The following is a 22,656-nucleotide window of genomic DNA, read 5'->3' as shown; positions in this document are numbered from 1 at the left end:
AATCTTGCTTGGCATATTAATTAATTCTCTTTCCATTTTCCCACTTCTGCAGAATATTCTAATTATGTTACGATATTGTATATTTGAGTTTTTCCAATACAAAATATTTTGGCAAGAAATCTTGAATTCTCCCCGTTGTCATCAGTTTGAATAACTTTTACTTTTCTTCTAAAGTATTAATTCTCAGTTTACATGATGATATGTTAAAGTTTTGCAATGATTTATTTGTATGTTGTTAATTGTTCAGTACTGCAATTTAATTATACAGACAAAACTTTTGTAAAGTATACTAAATGCCTTGTTTATAAAGGAAGCAATACATGTATTGTCACGTGCTTTCTTGTCTTTGTCTGGTACCCTGTTTCATTCAAGATTAATTTCTGTGTGTGTTAATCCACAAAATCTATATTTAGCCCATGCTGACCATGATATAATCTTGACAATTACGTCCAGTTGTAATCATCAAAGAAGAAGAAAAATCATCTGTTGTGTAAAGCCCTAAACTCTATCACAACACTGTTGACCCCATTTCTTGTAAACATCAGCGTTAATAATATAATATTAACCTTAGTGATACATGTACTTTACTCAACATTTCATACAGTAATGAAAACTTGACATTGGGAAACAGACATGGGTAAAGATATTTGAATTACGTACCTGACCACATGAATTAAATATTGGTTGTAGACATGTCATAAAATAAAATGTGGCTGCTTATATGGGTAAATTTGACATTTTTTGCACTAATAAACTGACTACTGGTGGGGTTAGAGGGGTACTTTTAAACTGAGGGGTACTTTTAAACACAAACTTGATGGTGCCAAGGGATTCTGGCCGTAAAAAGTGGGTGGCCACTGGTCAGGGGGGCTGTTCATAAGGGTGACCACTGTATTTTGTAAGAACTGGATTGTGCTTTAATTTAATTTAAGAAATAAAAGAGTTGACAATTCACGGGTTAAATAGTACTTACGGTTACACTGTACTGTACTTATGCAAAGCATAGCATTTGTTTCTAAAAATTAAACAAATATGAATGGGTTTGCTTGATTCATCTTTTTTTAAAAAGGAGTTCACCTGGAACTCTCTGTACTTTAAAACAGTTCATTATAATAGACAATACATTCATTTTACTGCTTAATTGTCCTTAATAGACAAGTATGACAGTAGCTAATTCATACCTCAAAGTTTGATGGGTATTCCACAATGGAGAGGTTGACTATTTTTTGCTCCACTTCCTCTGTAGAGTCTTCCTCCTCCTCCTCTTCGTCATCCTCCTTGGCACTATGAAATGATGCAAGTTCTATTTCCTCATGCTCCTGTTTTACACGTGGCTCCTGCTTTATACCAACTGGACTGGACGTTAAATCCACATAGTCTGATTCCAACCTGGGTTCTGCTATCAGTAATAAATAACAAAGTAATTAAAGATTTTGGTTTGGTTGTGCTCAGGAACTTTAAAAAAGCAATGATAAAGTGTTAGCTTTGCAATTCTGTAGTACTGGGTTCAATTCCCAATGCCTGTACATGCAAGAGTGAAAGTCTCAAATCCAAGGTCAGTTGTATCCATCTTCCTTCATTCTGAAGACTGCTTTCAAACCAACATCTGAGATATTCAGCAAATAATCTTTAATTTATATATGGCCTTGATATTCTGCCTGTAATCATGTTTTACCATCTATCCAAATCAGTTTGACAGTGATATAAACACTCTAATATGTATAAGCATTTGTTTGCTAGTCACCATCAGGAAGAAGTCAGTTACAAGTTTGACGGATGAAATGGCATAGACCCCAATTTGCTGTCACATTGTGTGAAGGCAAACCTGGGTCTGTGCAGATTGCACTTGGACTAGACTTATAAACATGTGCTGCATTTACTGTATATATTGGAATACAATAAAATAAATTTTTTTGTCGCAGAACTTATGGTTACATTTTCTCCACCTAGATCGTATGTCCCAAGACTTAGGAAAAAAAAAATGTGTTCAATTTGTGCACCCCTCGCACTCAACCGATGCTAACAAAAAGAGATAATTGAAAGAACTTGTACTGTTATCATTTATTCATGTTTTTGTATTTCATGAGCAATTTATTAATGGCAAAAATATAAAAACAATCTCTGTATATGTAGTGTATGCATCCATAATGTGTATGGTTTTGTCAGCAAACATGATACATTGGTCATTGGCGTGAATATAAAGAAATGAACTGTGTTTCATTGTCCTCAAAGGTTTGAATGTTATCAGCCTGAAAACTGAATCCTGCAAAATCATGGAGAAATATAAACCTACTGCTTGGAGGCACCTGCCATTCATGCAGGATATGGTGTAAGGTGCAAAATAAGCAACAGTCTATTATATCCAGGTTAACAATATGACAATATCTTTCAGATTAAAATCATTGTTAGAAAATAAATTCGCCATGAGTGTTTGCATGGGTTATAAATAGTACTATTAAACAAAATTAAGGCTCTGTATACTACATAACATCAATGCCCAGGTATTCAGTAAAAACATCTGGTAGCAAGCAATAAAGTCATTGTTTGAACTTATCGGCAGGATATCAAATATAAAGTTAATCTATTACAAAATGATCTGACACCAGAAGGTCACTTTAGATTCTTTTAAGTGTGCTTTTTTTCCCTCTTTTTTATATACAAAGTTGGCCAACACTGGGAAGACAACTTTTGTTCCTTTTCACCAGTATTCACAGGAATTCTGAAAATAAATTGAAACAATCGAACAGTTTTTAAAGTGGCATAATCTAGTGCTTTATACACAGACATTAATGACCCAGCATCACCCAGAAGATTTGGAGGAGAAAATAAAAATAATTCATGATGGTCAGAAGAGAAAAATGATTACACAGACAATATTACCATGAACATGGAAGAAACTCGTTTACTTTAATCTCATTCTTGGACAGACTGTCGATAAGGGGGTTAAAAGTGTGAGAATCTGCATGACTGGTGCAGATTTTAAAAAATCTGACTTTAGCCTTCCAGTTTCCCCAGCAGGACATGTGCTGTAAAAAATATTCATGCAAAAAAAGATGAATCATACGTGTGCAGGAAAAGGGTTGGGACGATGAGGTGAAGCTGCAGTAGATTAAAAGAGTTTTATTTTTAAATACAGTTTAATTTTTGTCAAAATAAAATTTGAATTTTCATGCATTTTCTGACATGTAATTTTCAAATGATTTACAAAGGATGACTCAGAAAAATAACAAAACGATTGGTACCAGAAAATACAAACTAAATAAAATCATACATGCCAACCCCTGGCAAGGAAAAAGTGTAATCCAAGTAGATGAAAAAAGTAATCTGAGCAGAAAAAGAGTAATCCACATAGAACAGGCTAAAAATTAAATGAACATAAAATGATTTATTTACCACTCTGGTCTTTTTACATCATTTAATGCTTAAACTGAGAGCAAAGATTCAAGATTAGAAAACCAATTTGTTTTCTCTGAACCAAGCCATACAACTGCTAGAAATAAAATATACTGATAGTAAGACGAAAGTACAAGCAGATCTGTTGTACTCTGGTACAAAAGCCATTAGACCTGACCTATAGTGCATTACAGATTGGTTCTCTAAAACAAACACGAATCATAACACTGAATCAGATGTCAAAAATTTGGAAGTAGAAACCAGCATATTTCTTGGATATAGGATAGCTGCTTTAAATAGAACATATTACTAATGTTATAAAAGTGCATGCAAGTCTACAGAGAAGTGTACTCTTATGTCATAGTTAAATAGAAGCCATCTTTTTTAGAATGTGATCTGTGGGATTAATGGGATGTTAATAAGAACAAGAAAAAAACTTAATGATTTTATTCGGAGAGGGATATACTGAAAAAGCAAATCCGAATACAGTCAAACATAAGGCATAATTTAGTGAAAAACAGTTTACTGATTACGATAAAAGTGAAATGGTTGGCATGTATGTAAAATTTTAAAAATGAATTTATGGTGTCCCAATATATACAGTAAATATATATATATATATATATATATATATATATATATATATATATATATATATATATATATATATATGTATATGTATATGTATATATATATATATATATATATATATATATATATATATATATATATATATATTCTCCAACATTTTTAGACATATAATATCCACGAGTCACATTGATAAAGCCCATTTTACTTAATATTTGGTGCCAATTTTATTTTCAATACAGACTGAGTGTAAGTTTCATTTAAATTATAATGAATCTGTTACAAAAGTCAAGAAACCCATCTGTTTTCCTGGAAACGTGTCATGTACTGTAAATAGAAAATAAGGAAACTGTTTGACGTAAGTAGCCAAATGGTTGCACAAATTGAAAATATAAGATCAGTAGACAGAGGTCTATGCTAGATAAATATCACCTGCCATGAGGTTTGAACTGTACTCATTAGTCTGTGTCTCACTCACTCCTGGTGTTGCCAGACTTAATCTTTGATCTGAACTTGGAAACATGTTGTTTTGATGTGGGGTTTTTTACATGAACTAAAACTGATACCCTATAGCTAAAAAATACTTCACTTACCTTGTATGTATTTTGGAATGTCCCAATTATTCTGTCGCTTGCTCTTTGTATCCTCCAACTCGATCCTGATGTTCATGGAAGGCAGGGCATCAATATTTCGTGGGTACTGGCTTGCCTTTTCACGGATCTGTGATGATAATGCTGATTCCATCTTAATCAGTTCCTGGGCTTTCTGAACCTGATGTACATTAAAAAGGAAATTAAACATACAAGTTGCGTGGAATACCGTGTGCTGCCTGTAAATATAGGTCTGACAGGAAACCCAGTTATGCATATAATATTATACAACTTTCAAACATTTTAACACAAAATCTTAACATTGTTGCAAGGGTGATAACTATTCTTGGCTTTTGATGGTGAAACTAGACAAAATGCCAAGAGTCTGAAGGACCCTGCACTGAAACAAAGCATAAAAAGTCATAACATTGTCCAATATGAAGCAGAAAGACAACTGCCTTAATAAGCAATGTGTAACAACAAGACAAGTGGCATATTAAAGAAAAAAACTTGGAATATGTGATAATAGTCTCAAACTAAAATGGACGTCTACTTCGTCTTTCAATCTGAAGATCTTAAAACTGTCTGACAAGGCCCATAACTCAGGCATAAATGGAGTGACAAGATGAAAACCTACAAAGTTCAATTTATAACTAAGAGTTATCTTTGTTGCAAGCTCCTACCACAATACAGGTCTTAAGTTCATTAAGTTGCCAATAACTTCTTAATAGACAAAATTCCAACGAAGCTCATTTTCATCCATTACACTGTGTTCACACCAAAATGCATGAAAATATGATGCATGGTTTCTTAGCTAAGCTAGTTAAAAGCAACTAACACAGAAAAGATAGCAATATCATCAACAAGGACAAATATGAAGCAGACAAAACTCATCTGCATCTATTACAGCATGTTTACACCAAACTTACACCAGAATATAAAGATTTGTTGCTGGTTCCAAGCAAATGCTATTGTGCAGATCTAAAACTGATCAAAATTATGTCAAACAAGAGGTCAAGTGGCTTTCGGATTGTTCACCTGGCTGACGAGTCAAACAATCAAGTGCAAAAAAGATTTCCAAATAAGCTACCTTTTTATATAAAAAACTGAAGGTTTAACTAGCTTTTGAAACTTCATCTGTGCTTGAAGACACATCAGCATTTGTCAAATTTGATGCAAAATTTCTGTTCAGTAGTTTTTTTAAAGTTTATTTATTTTTAGCAACAGCAGATCAACATAATCTATATCAATTTTGAAGCCCTTTATGCTAGTCTGCTTTCTGACACATTTAATCAAAGATGTCCAGTGGATTTTGAGGAGTTTAAAAATGGTAATTGTTGATAGGCATAAAAAGCACAACTGATGCAGAACAAGATGATAAGCTCACTTAAACCTTAGTCACCCAACAAAGATCAGCGTTTTTTTTCTTCTCCAGGTTGTTTCTTCCACTAGGATAACATCTTACAAAAAAATGTGGTGTAAGTTGTTTGAACTTGTACAACAGATGTAACATAAGTACAGTGAATTTTGAAGCCCTTTATGCTAGACTGCTTTCTGACTCATATCCGGGAACCCCTTCTGCACTAAGAAATGTGGCCATTTAAAACAGGTGGCCTTTCCAGAGGGGGACTATATTTGTGAGAAGCATGTGTATGTATGTAGTAAGAAAGCTATATCAGATATTACAGACTATAGGCATTACCCCTGAAAAAGTTTTTGAGGGACACAACCACCAAAAATGAGGGACAAAGCATGAAAATGAGGAACATAAGTATGTTAGTGTGAATAAACATAATAAATTCTCTCAAAAAATCTATAAATACCAGTAATGCACATTTATAATAAATATTTATGTATAAAACCCAGTACCCACCTATTTACAATATACACAAATATACAAAATTCTTGTCAATTCATCCTAAGGGACCTGTTGTAAGCACTTTACAGGTCCTGCAGCTCATTTTCAGTGTAGATCCTGTGTGGAGTTGACCCTGGTCTATATTTTGAAATTAAAAGTGCTTCTACAGTCTCTGTACTCAATTTACTCCTGAACTCTGATTTTTTTCTTACTAGGGAGAAAACTTGCTCACAGTGTGCAGCTGAATGAGGTAACGTCATTAATGAAAGCATTATTTTTGGCAATATTTTGAAGACTACTGTTCCATCTTCCTTCATCTGGCTGATAGCAACCCAGGTTTAATCGATTCTATTTCTCAGACATGAATGAATATCTGTGGACTGATATTATGCCATTTCTAATTTGACATCTGTTGCAGTCACTTCCTCAGTTAATATTACTGGAAATCTTTCAAAGAAATAATCCAAAAATGCCATTTTAGGTTCTAGTTGCAATGCTGGATCCCAAATTTCAGCATGCTTTAATAAATCATCTTTAAGGGGCAACTTGTCTCTAATGTATTTTGCTGATGTTTCAAAAAACTTTTTTGCCCCATCAAAAATTCTTGCAGTCTCTGTTCTCTCAGGTAGACCTCATATTTTCTAGCAATAAAATCTGTTGCAGGCTGTCCACTTTATCCTATTTCTGATGGTGCTTAACTTCAAACTGAACTTCTGTTACAGACTGATAAAGCATAGTTGAAGGCTTCACAAACTTCAAAAGAATAGTTTTAATAAGCTTTTCATGACATCTTTTTAGCACAAGTATTAATGGTGCGTTGCACTGTATCTCTGTAGTCACATCATCAAATGGTTTTAGAGCATCTTCCAAGAAAAGACATACAAGCGCTTTGCTGGAGAAGAGAAGGTGTCTCAGTTACTTACTGTTTCCTTTCAAGATCTGGATGATGCAGACTTCTCTTGCTCTTCGAGAAATTCATGAAGAGGGTCCCAGTTGTCCAGAAATCTTTGTAAGCACCTGTTGATGCTTAGCCATCTAGTTGAAACATGTAGATTTTTGTATTAGAACCACCTCAGAACACACGTTTTCCAATAGCTATTTTAAACCATCACGCATGCACAGACTTAATAATTTCCTGTTCTGGTAGGTGATAGCATATTTTATGATGTGCAGCAAATTTGGGCATTTTGCTGGACTAATACACAAGATGTGGGACAGTAGGCATGTCTCTATATATAACTGCAAAGCATTTAATATCTTCATTTAAAAGTAGCATTCATTATAAAAGGTTCTTCTTGTCTTAAGGACAGATTTATTTCAAGCTGACATACATTAAAAGTTCTTATTCTTAAGTGTGAAATGCAAATGGGATATTGATGGCATGTGCATTGCAAAACCATTCAAAAATGTCATTTAAATAATTCTCTTTCCATTTACTCCATTTTCTCACTTCTGCAGAGTATTCTCCTTATCTGTTATGATGTTTATTTGAGTCTTCCACATATGATTTTTTTTATCAAGAACTCTTGAACTCCGCCCATTGTCATCAAATCAAATAATTCATCTTCTAAAGTATTATTTCTCCATTTACATGATGACATGTAAAAGTTTTGAAATGATTTTTTCCTATGTTACTAACTGTACAGTATTGCAATTTAATTATGCAGACAAAACTTTTGTTGATAAATGAAGTAATACAAGTACTCCCATGTGATTTTTTTTGCCTTTGTCTGGTACTCTTATATTCAAGGTTAATTTTTTCTAGTGAGTTAAACTACAAAATCTATATTTAGCCTATGCTGACCAGGTTATGACCATGACAATTATGTCAGGTCATAATTATCAAAGAAAAGAAAACTCAGCCCAAAACTCTATCATAACATTTGTTGACCTCATTTCCTGTAAATATTGGCATTAATTATATAATATTAACCTTAGCGGTACATATACTTTAGAAAACACCTTTTTCAGTAATGAAAACATGACATCGGGAAACAGACTTTGGTGAAGATAATTGGATTACTGACCTTACCAAATGAATTAAATACTGGGTCTGAACACATATTAAAATAAATGTGGCCTCTTGTGAGAGGTAAATTTGATATTTTTTGCATTCATATGTTAACTGCTAGTTGCGTTAGAGGGTTGGCCTTTCTTGAGGGGTGCTTTTAACACCGTAAACAGTGGGTGGCTGCTGGTTGGGTGGGGTGGGGGTGGGGCATTCATCAGGGGGACCACTGTAAATGTTTGGAAAGGGGAGACTCAACTGACATCTAAAAGAATTAACTCTCAAAATTATTGGCAATAACACTTGTAGTTGCCATGCAATGTTTGCAAATTTTTCAAGTAAAAAGGTGCTTAAATAAATCTTAGCAAAAAGCATTCCAATGATAATGGCTATGGATGATGTTTTGTCCTTTTTTATTTTTTTAGTCACCGTGTATCAAAATATCTTGAATATTCTTGAGGAACTACAACATACCAAATTTGGTAACAAAAACATTTTGCATATATATTCAAGTCTAAATGTTCACAAAATACCTGTTAAGTGCAGGCAATCTATATTTTTTAAAACACAACCTGAAATGTGGCTTGTATAGCCAAGACAAATTTTTAAAACAGCTGTAAAAATATTATGATCTAATAATTTCTGCTGCCCCACCCCCCACCCCGCCCATTATTTTAGACTGGTATCTGTGAGCTATGAATGATGTGAATTCAATTACTTTGAAACAAAACCTAGGGTTAGTAGTACAGGTCAATTTATATCAATGTGATCTAAGTACTGTAATATTAATGCCATCGCTGGCACCATATGCTGTGACTCACATGCAACTCATGTATGTGCATTTACATTACTTGTGATTTATGCAAAATAAAATAACCTCAGGAATGCATCTATAGTGTAAAATAATTTATGACCCACAATCTTCTGCAAGAACAGTGCTCAGATTATCTCCTTTTGCAAAATGTGACAGCACCCTGCCATGTTACAAAAACTCCAGGTCATTTATAAAAAGCAAATACACATAGAAACTCAAAATAATTTCATTATGAGATGCAATCAATACAATGCATCAAGATAATTTCATAAATAGATCCAAGTCATAGAATTGCTGAACCAAACGAAAGCTGGCTTACTTTAAAGGTTGTTAACTCCTAAGCCCAAGTGCAACATTGTAAAAGGCAAATTGTAGAGATACTAAGACTGCATCTAATATGTTCTTCTTAAATATATATATATATATATATATATATATATATATATATATATATATATATATATATATATATATATATATAATTATCTGTGGAAAGAATCCCTCAGCATCTTTATCACCAAAAATTATAAGCGCTCTCCCCCCCCCCAGTATTTCTAGTCTGACGACCATCCCAGTTTCTCATTGCCAACCCTAGGATTTTCCCCCCAAGGGTATAAAAAAAAAAAAAAAACACAAAAAATCATAATAAATATACATAATACTAAAAATTAAAAATAACGACCTTCCTAATTTCCAAACTAGTTAAATATGAAAAACCTTTTTAAGCCTAATTAGTATTTTATTGGTTAAAAAAAACCTCGAGTTTTTGAAATCACATCATTTAAGATATTGTGGAAGTGTATATCACAAAAATGAATTCGATAAAATTAATTCGAACTTGTTTCTGCATTATACTCTCAAGCCAAAACAGCAAAAAAATGAGTCATTACCTTTGACCTTAAAATAAATGCCAGAATGCTGACAATCAACTTGTTCACTAGAAATCAACTAAATACAATGTCTTGTCAAAATACACTTGCATATGTACATGTCACATTATTCATAAGATCAATGAAGGACAAAAATGCTAGCAAAGACCTTTGAACATGATTTTGGAGATCAACATGAAGATCAGATGATTACCATTTTTCATTCAGAACCGATTACATATTGCTATAAAGTTTATATGAAATCCCATGTTTATATTGCCATCCATCTGACCAAGTTTATACTACCTTCCATCAGCCTATGTTCATATTACCATCCATCAACCCAACTTATATATTACCATCCAACAGCCCATGTTTATATTACCATCCAACAGCTCATATTTATATTACCATCCAACAGCCCATCATTATATTACCATCCATCATCCCATCATTATATTACCATCCATCATCCCATCATTATATTACCATCCATCAGCTGATTTTTATATTACCATCCAACAGCCCATATTTATATTACCATCCAACAGTCCATCATTCTATTACCATCCATCATCCCATCATTATATTACCATTCATCAGCTGATTTTTATATCACCATCCATCAGCTGATTTTTATATTGCCATCCATCAGCCCATCTTTATATTACCATCAATCAGTCCATGTTTATACTTACATCCATCAACCCATCTTTATGTTACCATCCATCAACCCATGTGAACAAAAAGGCCGTCACATAAGCTCTTCAAGTTTATAGCCAGTAGAGCTAATATAACATTTACCTTTATCAAGGGTCTGCATGGACAGAGAGACACATGGATGCTAAAGTTATCGCTATGTCAACCTTCTGCCATGCCAGGCTCAGCATTAGAATATAAAACATAGACCAAGAAATCTGGATGGATTGATTCATACATATTCTCATGATGACTCACCCTGTGCTGAATGTAGTCAGTTGTACTGCTACCATCTTCCTTCTCCTCCTCAAACTCCTCATGAGGTTTAACCTCTTGAGAAAACATCAAATCATGGTCACTCAATCCAACTATATCTGAAGAAGAATATCATCAACACAAGGGTCAGAATGAAACATCATACATTTATGGTTACAGTGTATTAAATTGTCATTAGATCAGCTCATCAGTCCTAATCAAAACCTTTTCGGAACAGAACTGTTACTTTAAAAGGAATTCTGCTATTTATTTCAACAATTGCTGACCTGAAGTCCTGAAGTTTCCAACTGATTTCTATGTTGCTGTGCCATAAAACACCAAATCACTCCATCCAAAAAGTCTTGTTGATAGTGAAATCATTAACACAGTTATAAAATGGCTGTTTTATCCTTTAAAGAACTGTGATTTAAGTACATATCTTTTGTCATGTAATGAACATTGTCATAGAATTATATGTACTAAATGTTTGTGCATTTAACCTGAACTCAAACATGCTTGGGTTTTGTTTCCATGTACAACGTTATGCGAGTGTTTATTTATGTCTTAAGTTATTTGAAAAATACAAAGTTTGGTGTATCCAATGCTGCACAAGCAAAATGCTTGAAGTGAGAAATTGAGCTCTCTGGCTCTAGATTGCACCATAGCCGGGGTACTTACAGAGTCAGAACTATCAAAAGACAAGTTTTGTCAAGAACCTCTCCACTGCAGAGCTGATTATGGATGTGATTTTAAATGCAGAGCTGATTTCCTGCAACAGGATTCGTAGTCTATAACCTGTGTGCTGTTGTCGGTGATGGCTCAGAGGATTATAGAAAGTTCTCTAGTAGGGACAGACCAGAGCTTTCGGACCAAAGAATTTGCAGTAAATAAGGGGGGCTCTTTGAGGGATCCTTTGGCAAGCTGGGAGGGGTTGGTCATGTGTGGTGGCTCCTTAACCATTGGACAGAGTGGTGGGAATAAAGTCAATGTGGTCAGCAACTAGATGACATAAGTTATGCTAAGTTTATGAATTTATCAGTACAGTGGAACCTGTCTTGAAAGACCACCTCTTCTGCCAAAACATAATGGTCTCTCAAGACAGGTGGTCTCTCATAACAGGTCATAACAATATATAATCAATAAATCAGTAAAAGAGAACCTGGTCTCTCATAGCAGTGGCCTCTCAAGACAGGTTTTTCTGTATCACTATTTGAGTGAAACTCAAATCAATGTATTCAGTATCACAATGAGTGAAAATCATATATTTGTACATATCCTACTTGTCTTGAAATATTATTCATATTTGTACAAATTCCATACTTTATTCACCTTTGGTGACGGAATCATACCATATACACAGCTGAGTAAATCCATACATTTTTATACCCTTAAGTGGCATATTAAACATTGTTTATTTTGGTGCTTAATTTAAAAAATATTGATCATTATATTTGCTTATACTTTCTAATCATTAATTCTTGTTGATTACTCATATAACTTCATTCATTCCAGCTACTTACATGGGCAAGACATGAACTTCTCACTTGTCAGCATATAGACTTTAGACCAATGGAAATAATACAGAATTAAATCCAACCCAAGATAATGGTCACAATAATGTGATGGGTTAGTTCATTTCAACTGACAACATGATCTCTGTTACAAATATTATTATGAAGGTAACATAACATCATTCAGTGGTTTATTCTACTAATATGTAAATGTGATCAATGACAGCAAGGGAATCAAGAGAAAGGAGTACTCGGAGAGTGAATAGTACTGTTTTGTCTTACAGATATGATTCATTACATTTGAAGTTTCTGAACTGGTACTAAGAGATTTGCAAATAGACAAGCAGAAATTTCACTATCACTGCACAGAAATAGTGGCATCAATATCTGGCTAATAACAATACATATTAAAAATCAAGTTACAGCTTTGACAGTTGCTGTCTAACTAATTAATACACCAAATTTTGAAAAATTGAAATTGTTTCATTGGAATCAGCAACAGCACTCATGTGTGTGTGTGTGTGTTTGTGTGTGTGTGTGTGTGTGTGTGTGTATATGTATGTATATATATATGAGTACTTAAACTGCAGTCTGTGTTTTTTACCCCACTCTGCACAGGTTATTGAGAGAGTGGTGTACTCAAATGAACACAACATGATGTCCAATAAATGTAAATGTTGCCTTTCCTTCCTTTTCCTCAAGAATCTGAATATTTCATTTCATACTTCTGTGTTGATTGTTTGAAATTTTGAAGAGCATTATTTGTCCCTTTTATTGGTTTTCATTTCTAGACAATACTATAACCAATAGCTTGATCAAGCAAGCATGTCTGCATGAGCAGGTTAAAGCCGTTGAAGTAATCCTGTATAGATAATTTGGTTTCCTGACCAATTTCCAATCAATCTAATATGAAACTTGGATCCATCACACCTGACAAGGACAATATGAGCATTTAATCTTGTTATATTATTTGCTATTATCCCATAACTCTGTATTTTTAAGGATCATTTCAGTATCATCAAATCTTGGCAGGTCTGATGTTACCATAAATTTTTAGATCAACACAGGAATTTATGTTGAAAATATATGACTTTTAAACACTTCAACACAAAACTTTAAAACTGTTTACTAAGAAGAATAAAGAATAGTGAGATAGGATCTGCAATAATAATAGTGTACAATTTTACACCAGTAGTTGTTGTTGTTGTTGTTATAGGGTTTAACATCATTTTTCAGCACAAGATAGGCTATACATGGCGGCCAGTATTAATGGTAGAGAAAGAACCCGAGAAAACCCCGGAAAGAACCACCGACCCACAAGAAGCAACCGGCAAGCTTTCTCACATATCCACACTGGCCGAGCCCAAGATACACCAGTAGTGATATTATCAGATTTGTGCTTGAAAACAGGCACAGATGTAGAAAATATGTGACATCAAAACCTACAACACAACTTAAACAGGGTTGACATTGACAGCACTGGAAAAGTGACAACTGTATCTCACCATGTTTATGCAGCTGAGACAAAAACAAGACATACAGATAAAAAATAGAACTTAAAAGCAGTAACAAAAATGTGGTGTATATTTACTGAGGGAGTAGAGGAAGGCAATGTGGGCATCAAGTTGTGTGTCCGATTTCCGCTGGCCACTGTGCATCTGCTCAAGCTGCTGCTGAGTTGTCGAGCTGTAAGTGTCATCCAGTGCAAACAGCTCACGCAGTTCATACTTAGAAAAGTACCTACAAAAATATACAAAAAACAGTTAACCTGTTAATCTCAATTCCCTACAACATAGTACAACCCTGAATTCAGACATAAACAGCAGCATCTTGGCAGTCAATTTTTTTTTATCAACGTACCTTATTCCTTGACACTAATCAAAACATTAGTTGCCCTGACTTATAGATCAAAGTAATTCAGCTAAGTTTCAAAAACCTATTGCCTACTGATCAAAATTAAGGTTCACACACAGCAAGGCTTAAATTTCACCAAGCATTAGACTTTTTTAATCCTGATTGTTATATCAACGGAAAGATAGTAAAATTATGTTGACTGGCATTTTTGTGTTTATTCCCACCACCTTCTCCAACCCTGATAATTTTTTATTTAATATTCAGTCATGATAACTATACTGTGGTTCGGTCATAAACCCTACGAAAACAAATTCATGACTTCATGAACAATCACGAACTGTTCATAAACGTTTTTTAAATGTTCATGATCAATTCATCATTTGAGTTCATGAACAATATTCATCAAGGTTCCAAAACTAAGTTCATGAACACTTCAAGAATTTTGATGAATCATGTACTTGAAGTTCATGAACACACTGATGAATTTTTATGAACTATTATAATATCTTTGAAGTTCCTGATATGCCATGAACCTGGGTCATGAACAATTCAAGTACTCTGATGCACCACAAAGATATTTCTTAAAAATGTATATGAAATTTCTATATCATTATATTCATAAAATGTTTATGAAAATTCATCATACAAACTTCTCACAATATTAGTGAAATACAAATAAAGGTGAATATTTTTTCTTTTCTTTAATGATATGATACCCGGTACTGTATAAATGTTCATAGAGATCTTTAATTTAATACTTGTGTACCCTGAGTAGTTCTGGATTAACATGAGAAACTATTTTCTCTCCAGCATGAACAAAATGTATTTGCTTTAAAAAGCTTTCAGAAACTTTGTTCTAATTTTTTGTCCATTACTGTCATAAACTGCATATTCTATTGACTTAGTCAATGATTGCCAATTGTGGTAAAAACCGAAATATGTAAACGATTATCCTGATTGGATGACTGTGAAAGAAGACGTGACAAGACTGGTCAATATACACACGAAATTTCAACAGCTGAGCATCCTTTTCTCCAGAAACGAAAGAGCACGCAAACAGTTAAGTAAAAACCTCGAACAAAAACTGTTGACTCCTGTGGAATGGACAGATGAGAATATTTTCAATATCATTTTTTTAAAGTGTGTAGAAGTGCAGAGAAGCGATTATGAAGAATATGAAGGAAATGATTTGGTGAGAGCAAAATTAGGCAGAAAAGCGTACCCAGCCAGGATGATGAAAATTAGGATATCTTTTTTTAGGTAATTCGTGATTATTTCAGTGGAAGTTATACGGATATTTCATTGGTTTTTATATGTCATGATATTAGTTTTAACCAAACTAATGATAAATGATTTTGTTCAGACCTAATTTAAACTTGCTCTTTGAATTTTTGAAAATCACTTAACATTATCATACCCACCCTTTTGATCTCGATACCAGACGTGGTACTACATCTACGATAGAATGTTCAATATCGTTTTCTTTTTCATGACATCACTATTTCTATGATCTGATGTAATTTGGTAATTTAAAACAACAAAAAAAAAAACTAAAATAGTTAATGTTTCAGGAAAACAGCCTTTCACAAGAATGGAGTCAGGTCAGTTGTAATTACTTATAACTGGTGTTAGAGGAGTCAAAGAAAAGTTCAGAAAAACAGCCTTTCACATGATGAGAGTTAGACTGTTACCATTGTCAACTTTTATATTTCTGGAATAGCCAACCAAGTCGTTTATTCTCGGCAAGAATAAAAATGTTTATTACTGTCTGAGACAAGTGGATTTTCCAACTCCTGTATACAATATGTGCAATAATCCTGCATGAAGGCACGAAACTGACCAATGGATTTCAATGACCTTAACCATGACCTTTTAACCTTAGTATCATCAGGTCCCTTCAATGCCCACAAAGTAAAATTTGTTGTAAAGTTTACTGAAAGAAGATCGTGTAGAAAACCAACTGTCATATATGAGTCACTGTGGCATTTAAACTGTGATATCTTAACTCAGTAATACATTTTCTGTCCATATCTGCAAACCTTCTTCAAACTTCTGTGCCATTATAGACTATGATTAAAGTTATACTAAAAAAAAACCTTTCCCTTGTTTATGATGTTGTAACCTTAATCAAAGACATTATGACCCAAAAATAATACAAGCTTTATCCTCTTCCCAAGTGCCGGCTGCCAACAAAGTTTGGTCAACAGTCACTGTCTGAAAATCATATTTCATTCTTCATTCAGAGACCTTCACCTTCATCATTTTCACCCCCACCTAAGATTCTTCCATAATGCAAGTGTGAGACATCAAACATTGGTCTAGGTCTGCAATAAAGTACTAAAGTTATTGTGTGAACATTTTCTTCTTCCCTTTTCATTCAGTGACCTTGAACTTTGAACTTTTGATTCAAAATAAAAAGCTTCTTCCTTTTCCTAAGTGTAAAAAATGCACATTTGATCACTTCATCTGCAGAAACTAAAACTGATGAACACATGGGTGGCTGGATGATGCCATAGCATAATACTAGAGTGCTCCAGTAGCCTATGTCATTAGAGCATCCACCTTGGATGTTGGAGGTCATAGGTTCAAACCCAGGCTGATTCACAACGACGACTTATGAAAATGGTACTAGCAGCTGCCTTGTTAGGCACTCAGCATTAAGAGGTTAGTGCTAGGACTGGTCAGTATGTGTCATGGTAAATGTGACTTGGTGGGACAAACGGTAAAAGCCAATGGATTAGTTTTAATTAATTCTGGCATAAGGAGCTTTCATTTACATATGCCTCTAAACAGTGAATTATGCTGTGTGTGTGTGTGTGATGAGATTTTTAATGTAGCTTTAAAAAATTTTCAGTCATATCACTATGATGTCTGCAGTGTGGCAGTTTATAGTGATGTCGACATGATATAGACATGTAGCATGATGTCCCACCCAGTCACATTATCCTGACACCAGGCCAACCAGTCATAATACTAACCTCTCAATGCTAAGCACCAAGTGAGGCAGCTGTTAGTACCATTTTTGTAAGTCTTTCGTATGACTCTGCTGGGGTTTGAACTCATGACCTGCTGCATCTGATGTGTACACTCTAACCACTCAGGCCACCAAAGCAGTCTATATGTAAGTATATATGGTAAAGAAATAAATATACACAGATGTATATGCATAAATATCCATATTCTTTCCTTTCTCACAATTACCATGAAGTCAATGTGGAATACAGACAAATTCCCTCTGACAAAATTCACCCCAGTAAAATGAAAGAAAGGACATAAAATTCCCTCCACAGTTTAAATTTAGCCCTTTAAAAAAAATTTAAACCATCACAAATATAAATCTTAGTGTGTCACCTTCACTCGAGTAGGTAAAACATGTATGCCTAAAGGTTAAATATTAGATCTTAACAGATACGGAGATTAAAATGCCTAATTGTCGTTTTGATCTAAATTGCACGTGCACAGCCTATTGACCATCAATGAAATGCTGTGAACTGTGGGGCACTGTTTGAAATAGGCCATTTACTAGCATAAAGATGGAATAAATACAGAATTTACTGTATTTGACCATTATAGTTATATTTTGGGAAGTCCTTAAAAGCTAAGCTATTGATTCTCTCATTGTAAGTATGGCTCAAATTAGAGTTCAAGTCTTGGCCTTGGTGAAGTGAGTATGTCAGAAAGCTTGCCAGTGGTTCTTCTTGTGTTTTCCCCATGTTCTTCCTCCCCAAAATATACTGGCTGCCATGTATAATCATCATATGCTGAAAATTGGTGTTAAACAACAACAACTTTGCTTAATGGGATTTCATAACCCACCATGTGCAAAGCAACTAATTTGCATTCATTGATAACAACTGAAACATGAAATTTTTCGCATTTTAAATTTTACATTCTAGCAACAAATATTATTCAGAATTTACTGATCGTCAACACACAAATGATATGAAATATGTTTTAATGTAAATTTTATTTTAAAAAGTTTTCTTCAGAGTTTTAAGCCTATTGCTATTTTGTGACTTAGAGAATACAGTAAAAATGTCAATGCACTATCTGGATTCATTAGGTTGTCTGGATTACTGATACATTTTTTACAAATATACAAAATAAATTGTGCATATTATATTGGCCAGTAAGGGTGAAAAGTCTAGTGAGGTGGTTTCCATATTGTCACGTTTGCTAAGCCCAGAGCTATGAAGTCATGTATAGGCTATAATCTACAGTCTTGGAAATATTACTGTGGCCATGTGTTTGATGTCTAAAGATTGCATAAAAAACAGAACATCTGTAGTGCAAGATACGACACCCAATCGCTAGATCACATGTAGATTAAAGCTTTGATCGTGTGCATTAAACAGATTAAATTTGGTAGATTTAAATATCAAGTCAAAACATTTTTGGTCTCAACTTACCTAAAGAGCAATAATGTTTAACCAGGCATACTCTTAATTCTTTTACAGCAAACAAATAAAATTGATCTCTTGCGAAAAAGTAATATTTATCAATTAAATATGATGGAAAAATTACAACATTGTCACTTTTGTTTATACAAATACTACACTGTATATTTAAGACAAGAATGAAATATATACACAATTTTGAAGAATTGATCATTCAGCTTATTTTCAAACAAATGAAATGTCAGAATAGTATATGTGTACTGTCCTATAGAAAAATATATTTATCTGAAACGTGATAAATTATTTCGAAAAGTGAATGAATGACTGATAGATGTGTTCTTATTACATTACTGTAACCTTAGCAAAGTCCTGTCTTAAAGCCACCTTTGTTTAAATGGTACCAGTAGATAAAAATCAATTACACATTCAGTTCTAAGTCATTCATCCTCAATATGTTTTGAAAAATTTGCTACAATACTTGAGATATATCACATTTAATTTAGTCATTAATTATCATCATTGTACACAATGTTACCATGACCAGCCAGAAGACCAGAATCTTGAAGCAGCAAAAGGCGATAGATTGCTTGCATCTAAACAAAGGCTTGTAGTTACCACACCTGGGTGTTACAGCTTAGTCCTAAGATCTGAGGGAAGCCTGCAGGGTGAATGAGGCTTGTTCTTATCCATACCATCAGCGAGGTGGACATTGTCTGCTAGGTTTGATTGGATTGGTCCACAGCGATGTCCAATCAAAACTTGAAATAGTATGCGTGATTACAATTTGGCACAAATTATACCTTCTATCTAGCAAGTGAAAATATAGTCTCGCCTAGGAAGATTGCTGAGCAATTTGGCAGCAAAACTAAAAGGCATATTCAAAGGAAAGAAAAAGCTTCGAAAAGGTTAGTAAGTTATTTGCTCGATTTTTGCAGAATATTATGGTATCATAATTATAATTATTTGTAGTATGCACACTTAATTACTAGGATCGTTTAGTATGTATTACCGTTGCAGTGTTCATTTACATGTGTATTTGAGAAACAGGCTCGACTATTACACAGAATTATGTAGATTGTTAGCGTGTAGTCAGAATGAATTTTGTAATTCACTATTAGGTTACTTCGTAGTAAACTAGTACATTTATTAATGTTATGTTAAAATTTACACATGCTTGAATTGTGAATTTGGAAAATGGTTGAAGCATGTAAGATTAGTTACTACAGATCTATGCACATATCAGAGCATGGATATTTGAATATGTGCGTACTTTGTATGAGTGTAAGGTAAAAAATTCATCTGATTGTTGTGATATTTTTTAGTATAACGGGATTAGGAATATGTACTGATGTGATGCAATCTATGGATGTATGTATAAGAGGTAATTGATACCATGCTGTATTATGGCGTTTGTTTTACTGTACTAGAACATATGGGTATCTTAATGTGAATGTGTGACTGAAGAAATTTAATAGCCTCTACCTGATAATAGGCTGTTTGTAGCGTGAGATGAGAAATAAAAAAAAATACTGTACCATCCTTGTGTTTTCACAGGAAGCATTTTAGGGGACACAGAACTTCGGGTTCAATTGAGTCCCGAGTCTTCAAGAGTTGGAGATGGAAGTGAGACTAGCTGCAACAGTCGGAGTCAACTGAAGTCTAGTCGGTGGAGAGAAGGTGGAGGAGGAGGAAAAGGAGTCTTGACAAGAAAGTGGAGGAGGAAGAGTATAGAAAAGTTGAGGAGGAGAAGGAATTTGGAGAAAGTCTTGGGGGAGGGGAAGAGAGAGAGAAGGAATTTGGAGAAATAGAAGAGAATACCACAGATGAGTAGAATACAAAATAAATCAATTTCACACTGATAATCAAGTCATGCTAGTTTGTTGAAAGTTCTTGAAAAATTGTCACAAAGCATGCTATTTTCACAACTCAGCTTGTCACTGGTTAGAAGATTTCATTGAAAATTTGGTGGCTAAATGTGTCTGAATTTGCAATGTTTCACTTTTTCCATTAGGCCCATTTTGGGGGAAAATAAGTCAAATGACATACTTTTAGAATTTATTTTATCTGTTCTCAACATTGATTCATGGAGTCCACTGAAAGTGACTGGCAAGAGGGTTTAGTTGCTCAATAAAGTTTTACTATTTTTTTTACTGTGGTCCACGTTTGGATTTGGATTTTTTTTAAACGTAGCTTTAACAATTTTTTTAGTCATATCGCTATGATGTCTGCAATGTGGCAGTTTATAGTGATGTCTAGCACTGGGGCATCATGCTGCAGACATGTAGCATGATGTCCCACCCAGCCACATTATCCTGACACCAGGCTAACCAGTCCTAACACTAACCTCTTAATGCTGAGCGCCAAGCGAGGCAGCTGTTAGTACCATCTTTGTAAGTCTTTGGATGACTCGGATGGGGATAAAACCCATGACCTCCTGCATCCAAGGCGGGCGCTCTAACCACTAGGCCACTGGAGCGGTAGGTCCATAATTGACATTTCTTAAAAAAATTTCAAAAAAGGAGTATTTGGGAAATTCATTAAATCATTATAATTGCATCTATTCCAACATCGTTTGCAGGATTATACTTACACAAAACTTTGTAGGCTACAGATGTGCAAGGTTTTCCTCTGGCCCTTACTGAAGATTTCTTGAACAACAACTGAGAACAGGGGTATTTTAAAAAATTAATTTTTAACTGTTATTCCTATAATGGTTGGAGGATTTTACTTAAATTCTGAAGGCCAGAAGATGTACAATAAGGTTTTACTTTCTTCCTCTGGTCCAATTTGAGATTTCTTGCAAAACGGGGAATTATGACAATTTTGATTTTTAATTAAGAATTTGTGTGGGAAGTTTATGTTTGCCATTAAAGCAAAAAATATTTAAAAGAATATGCCTGAAATCTATGGAAATGCAGGTCTCTGACTACAGATAAATCTAGCTTAAATTTATGAAGAAATAAAAAAGAACATTTCAAGATTATTAAGTTCAAGAGTTAACATTTATCTTGGTAAATATCCCCCACCTCTCATTCAATTTTTCTTATTTGTGTGGACCCATGCAGACCTCTAGTTATGAAACCTAGAAACCCCACAGGGTACACACCTCAGACCCTCCCACTCCCAGTCTGATGTTGATGTCTAAGAACGGAGCCATGTTCAACCATGTATAACTCAAATAATACAAAGTTTATGGGCTTTTACATCTGTATGTAGCTCCTGCCACGCATATTGCAAGGATTTTCTAAAAATTCCAAAAGAACTTTGTCTAACCTAAAAATCTGCAAGAGGTGCATATTACTTGGGCAAAAAAAGCTATGTAGCAATTACTTTTGTTTTGCACGGCAATCTTATCAGACCTAATATATTTGACTGAAGTTAATTGATTTATTCAAATAACAAGAACAAAACCAATAACAAACAAAATGTTATGCTGTTTATCATTTTAACAGTAGGACAGGCAGGTCATTTTTTTTATTTTTAAAACATCGTATATATTTAATGTGATTATTTTACCATGGGGAAAAGTGCTAGGGTTGGCAATGAGACACATGGATGGTTAGCTTACCAAAAACACATTTATTTTTTGTTGTTTGGCCTAATAATACATAACAATAACCATCACTATTGTCCTTATAGAAAATTTTCCCAAATATTCTCCTTCTAAGTTTTCATCAAGCTCCTGACACTAAATAAGGTTATAAATTCCTTAGAGACAAAAGGAACTGACACATCTATGATGCAATCAGATCTACTATAAACTGAGGTATTTATTCCACTACAACCTAGCAACACAATCTGATCTTAACTATAGCCTGAG

At 34.1% G+C, this 22,656-nt stretch overlaps 1 protein-coding gene across 1 annotated transcript in view; it reads right to left on the bottom strand.

Annotated features, from left to right (window-relative positions):
• LOC149775767 (DNA excision repair protein ERCC-6-like) overlaps positions 1-22,656 on the bottom strand; it is a 175,223-nt gene that overhangs the window by 27,919 nt on the left and 124,648 nt on the right. The window contains exons 16-19 of the mRNA XM_089943693.1: positions 14,177-14,325; positions 11,078-11,193; positions 4,575-4,752; positions 1,182-1,399 (exon numbers count right to left, since the gene is read on the bottom strand). Of these exons, the coding sequence (XP_089799819.1) occupies positions 1,182-1,399; positions 4,575-4,752; positions 11,078-11,193; positions 14,177-14,325 (661 nt within the window). The remainder of the gene's footprint in view (positions 1-1,181; positions 1,400-4,574; positions 4,753-11,077; positions 11,194-14,176; positions 14,326-22,656) is intronic.

This window comes from Sinohyriopsis cumingii, chromosome 19, assembly GCF_028554795.1.
Source record: "Sinohyriopsis cumingii isolate HCF-2022 chromosome 19, ASM2855479v2, whole genome shotgun sequence".
Taxonomy (NCBI): Eukaryota; Metazoa; Mollusca; class Bivalvia; order Unionida; family Unionidae; genus Sinohyriopsis; species Sinohyriopsis cumingii.
Note: the sequence above shows the minus strand (reverse complement) of the source record. Positions and strands in the feature narration are given on the sequence as shown.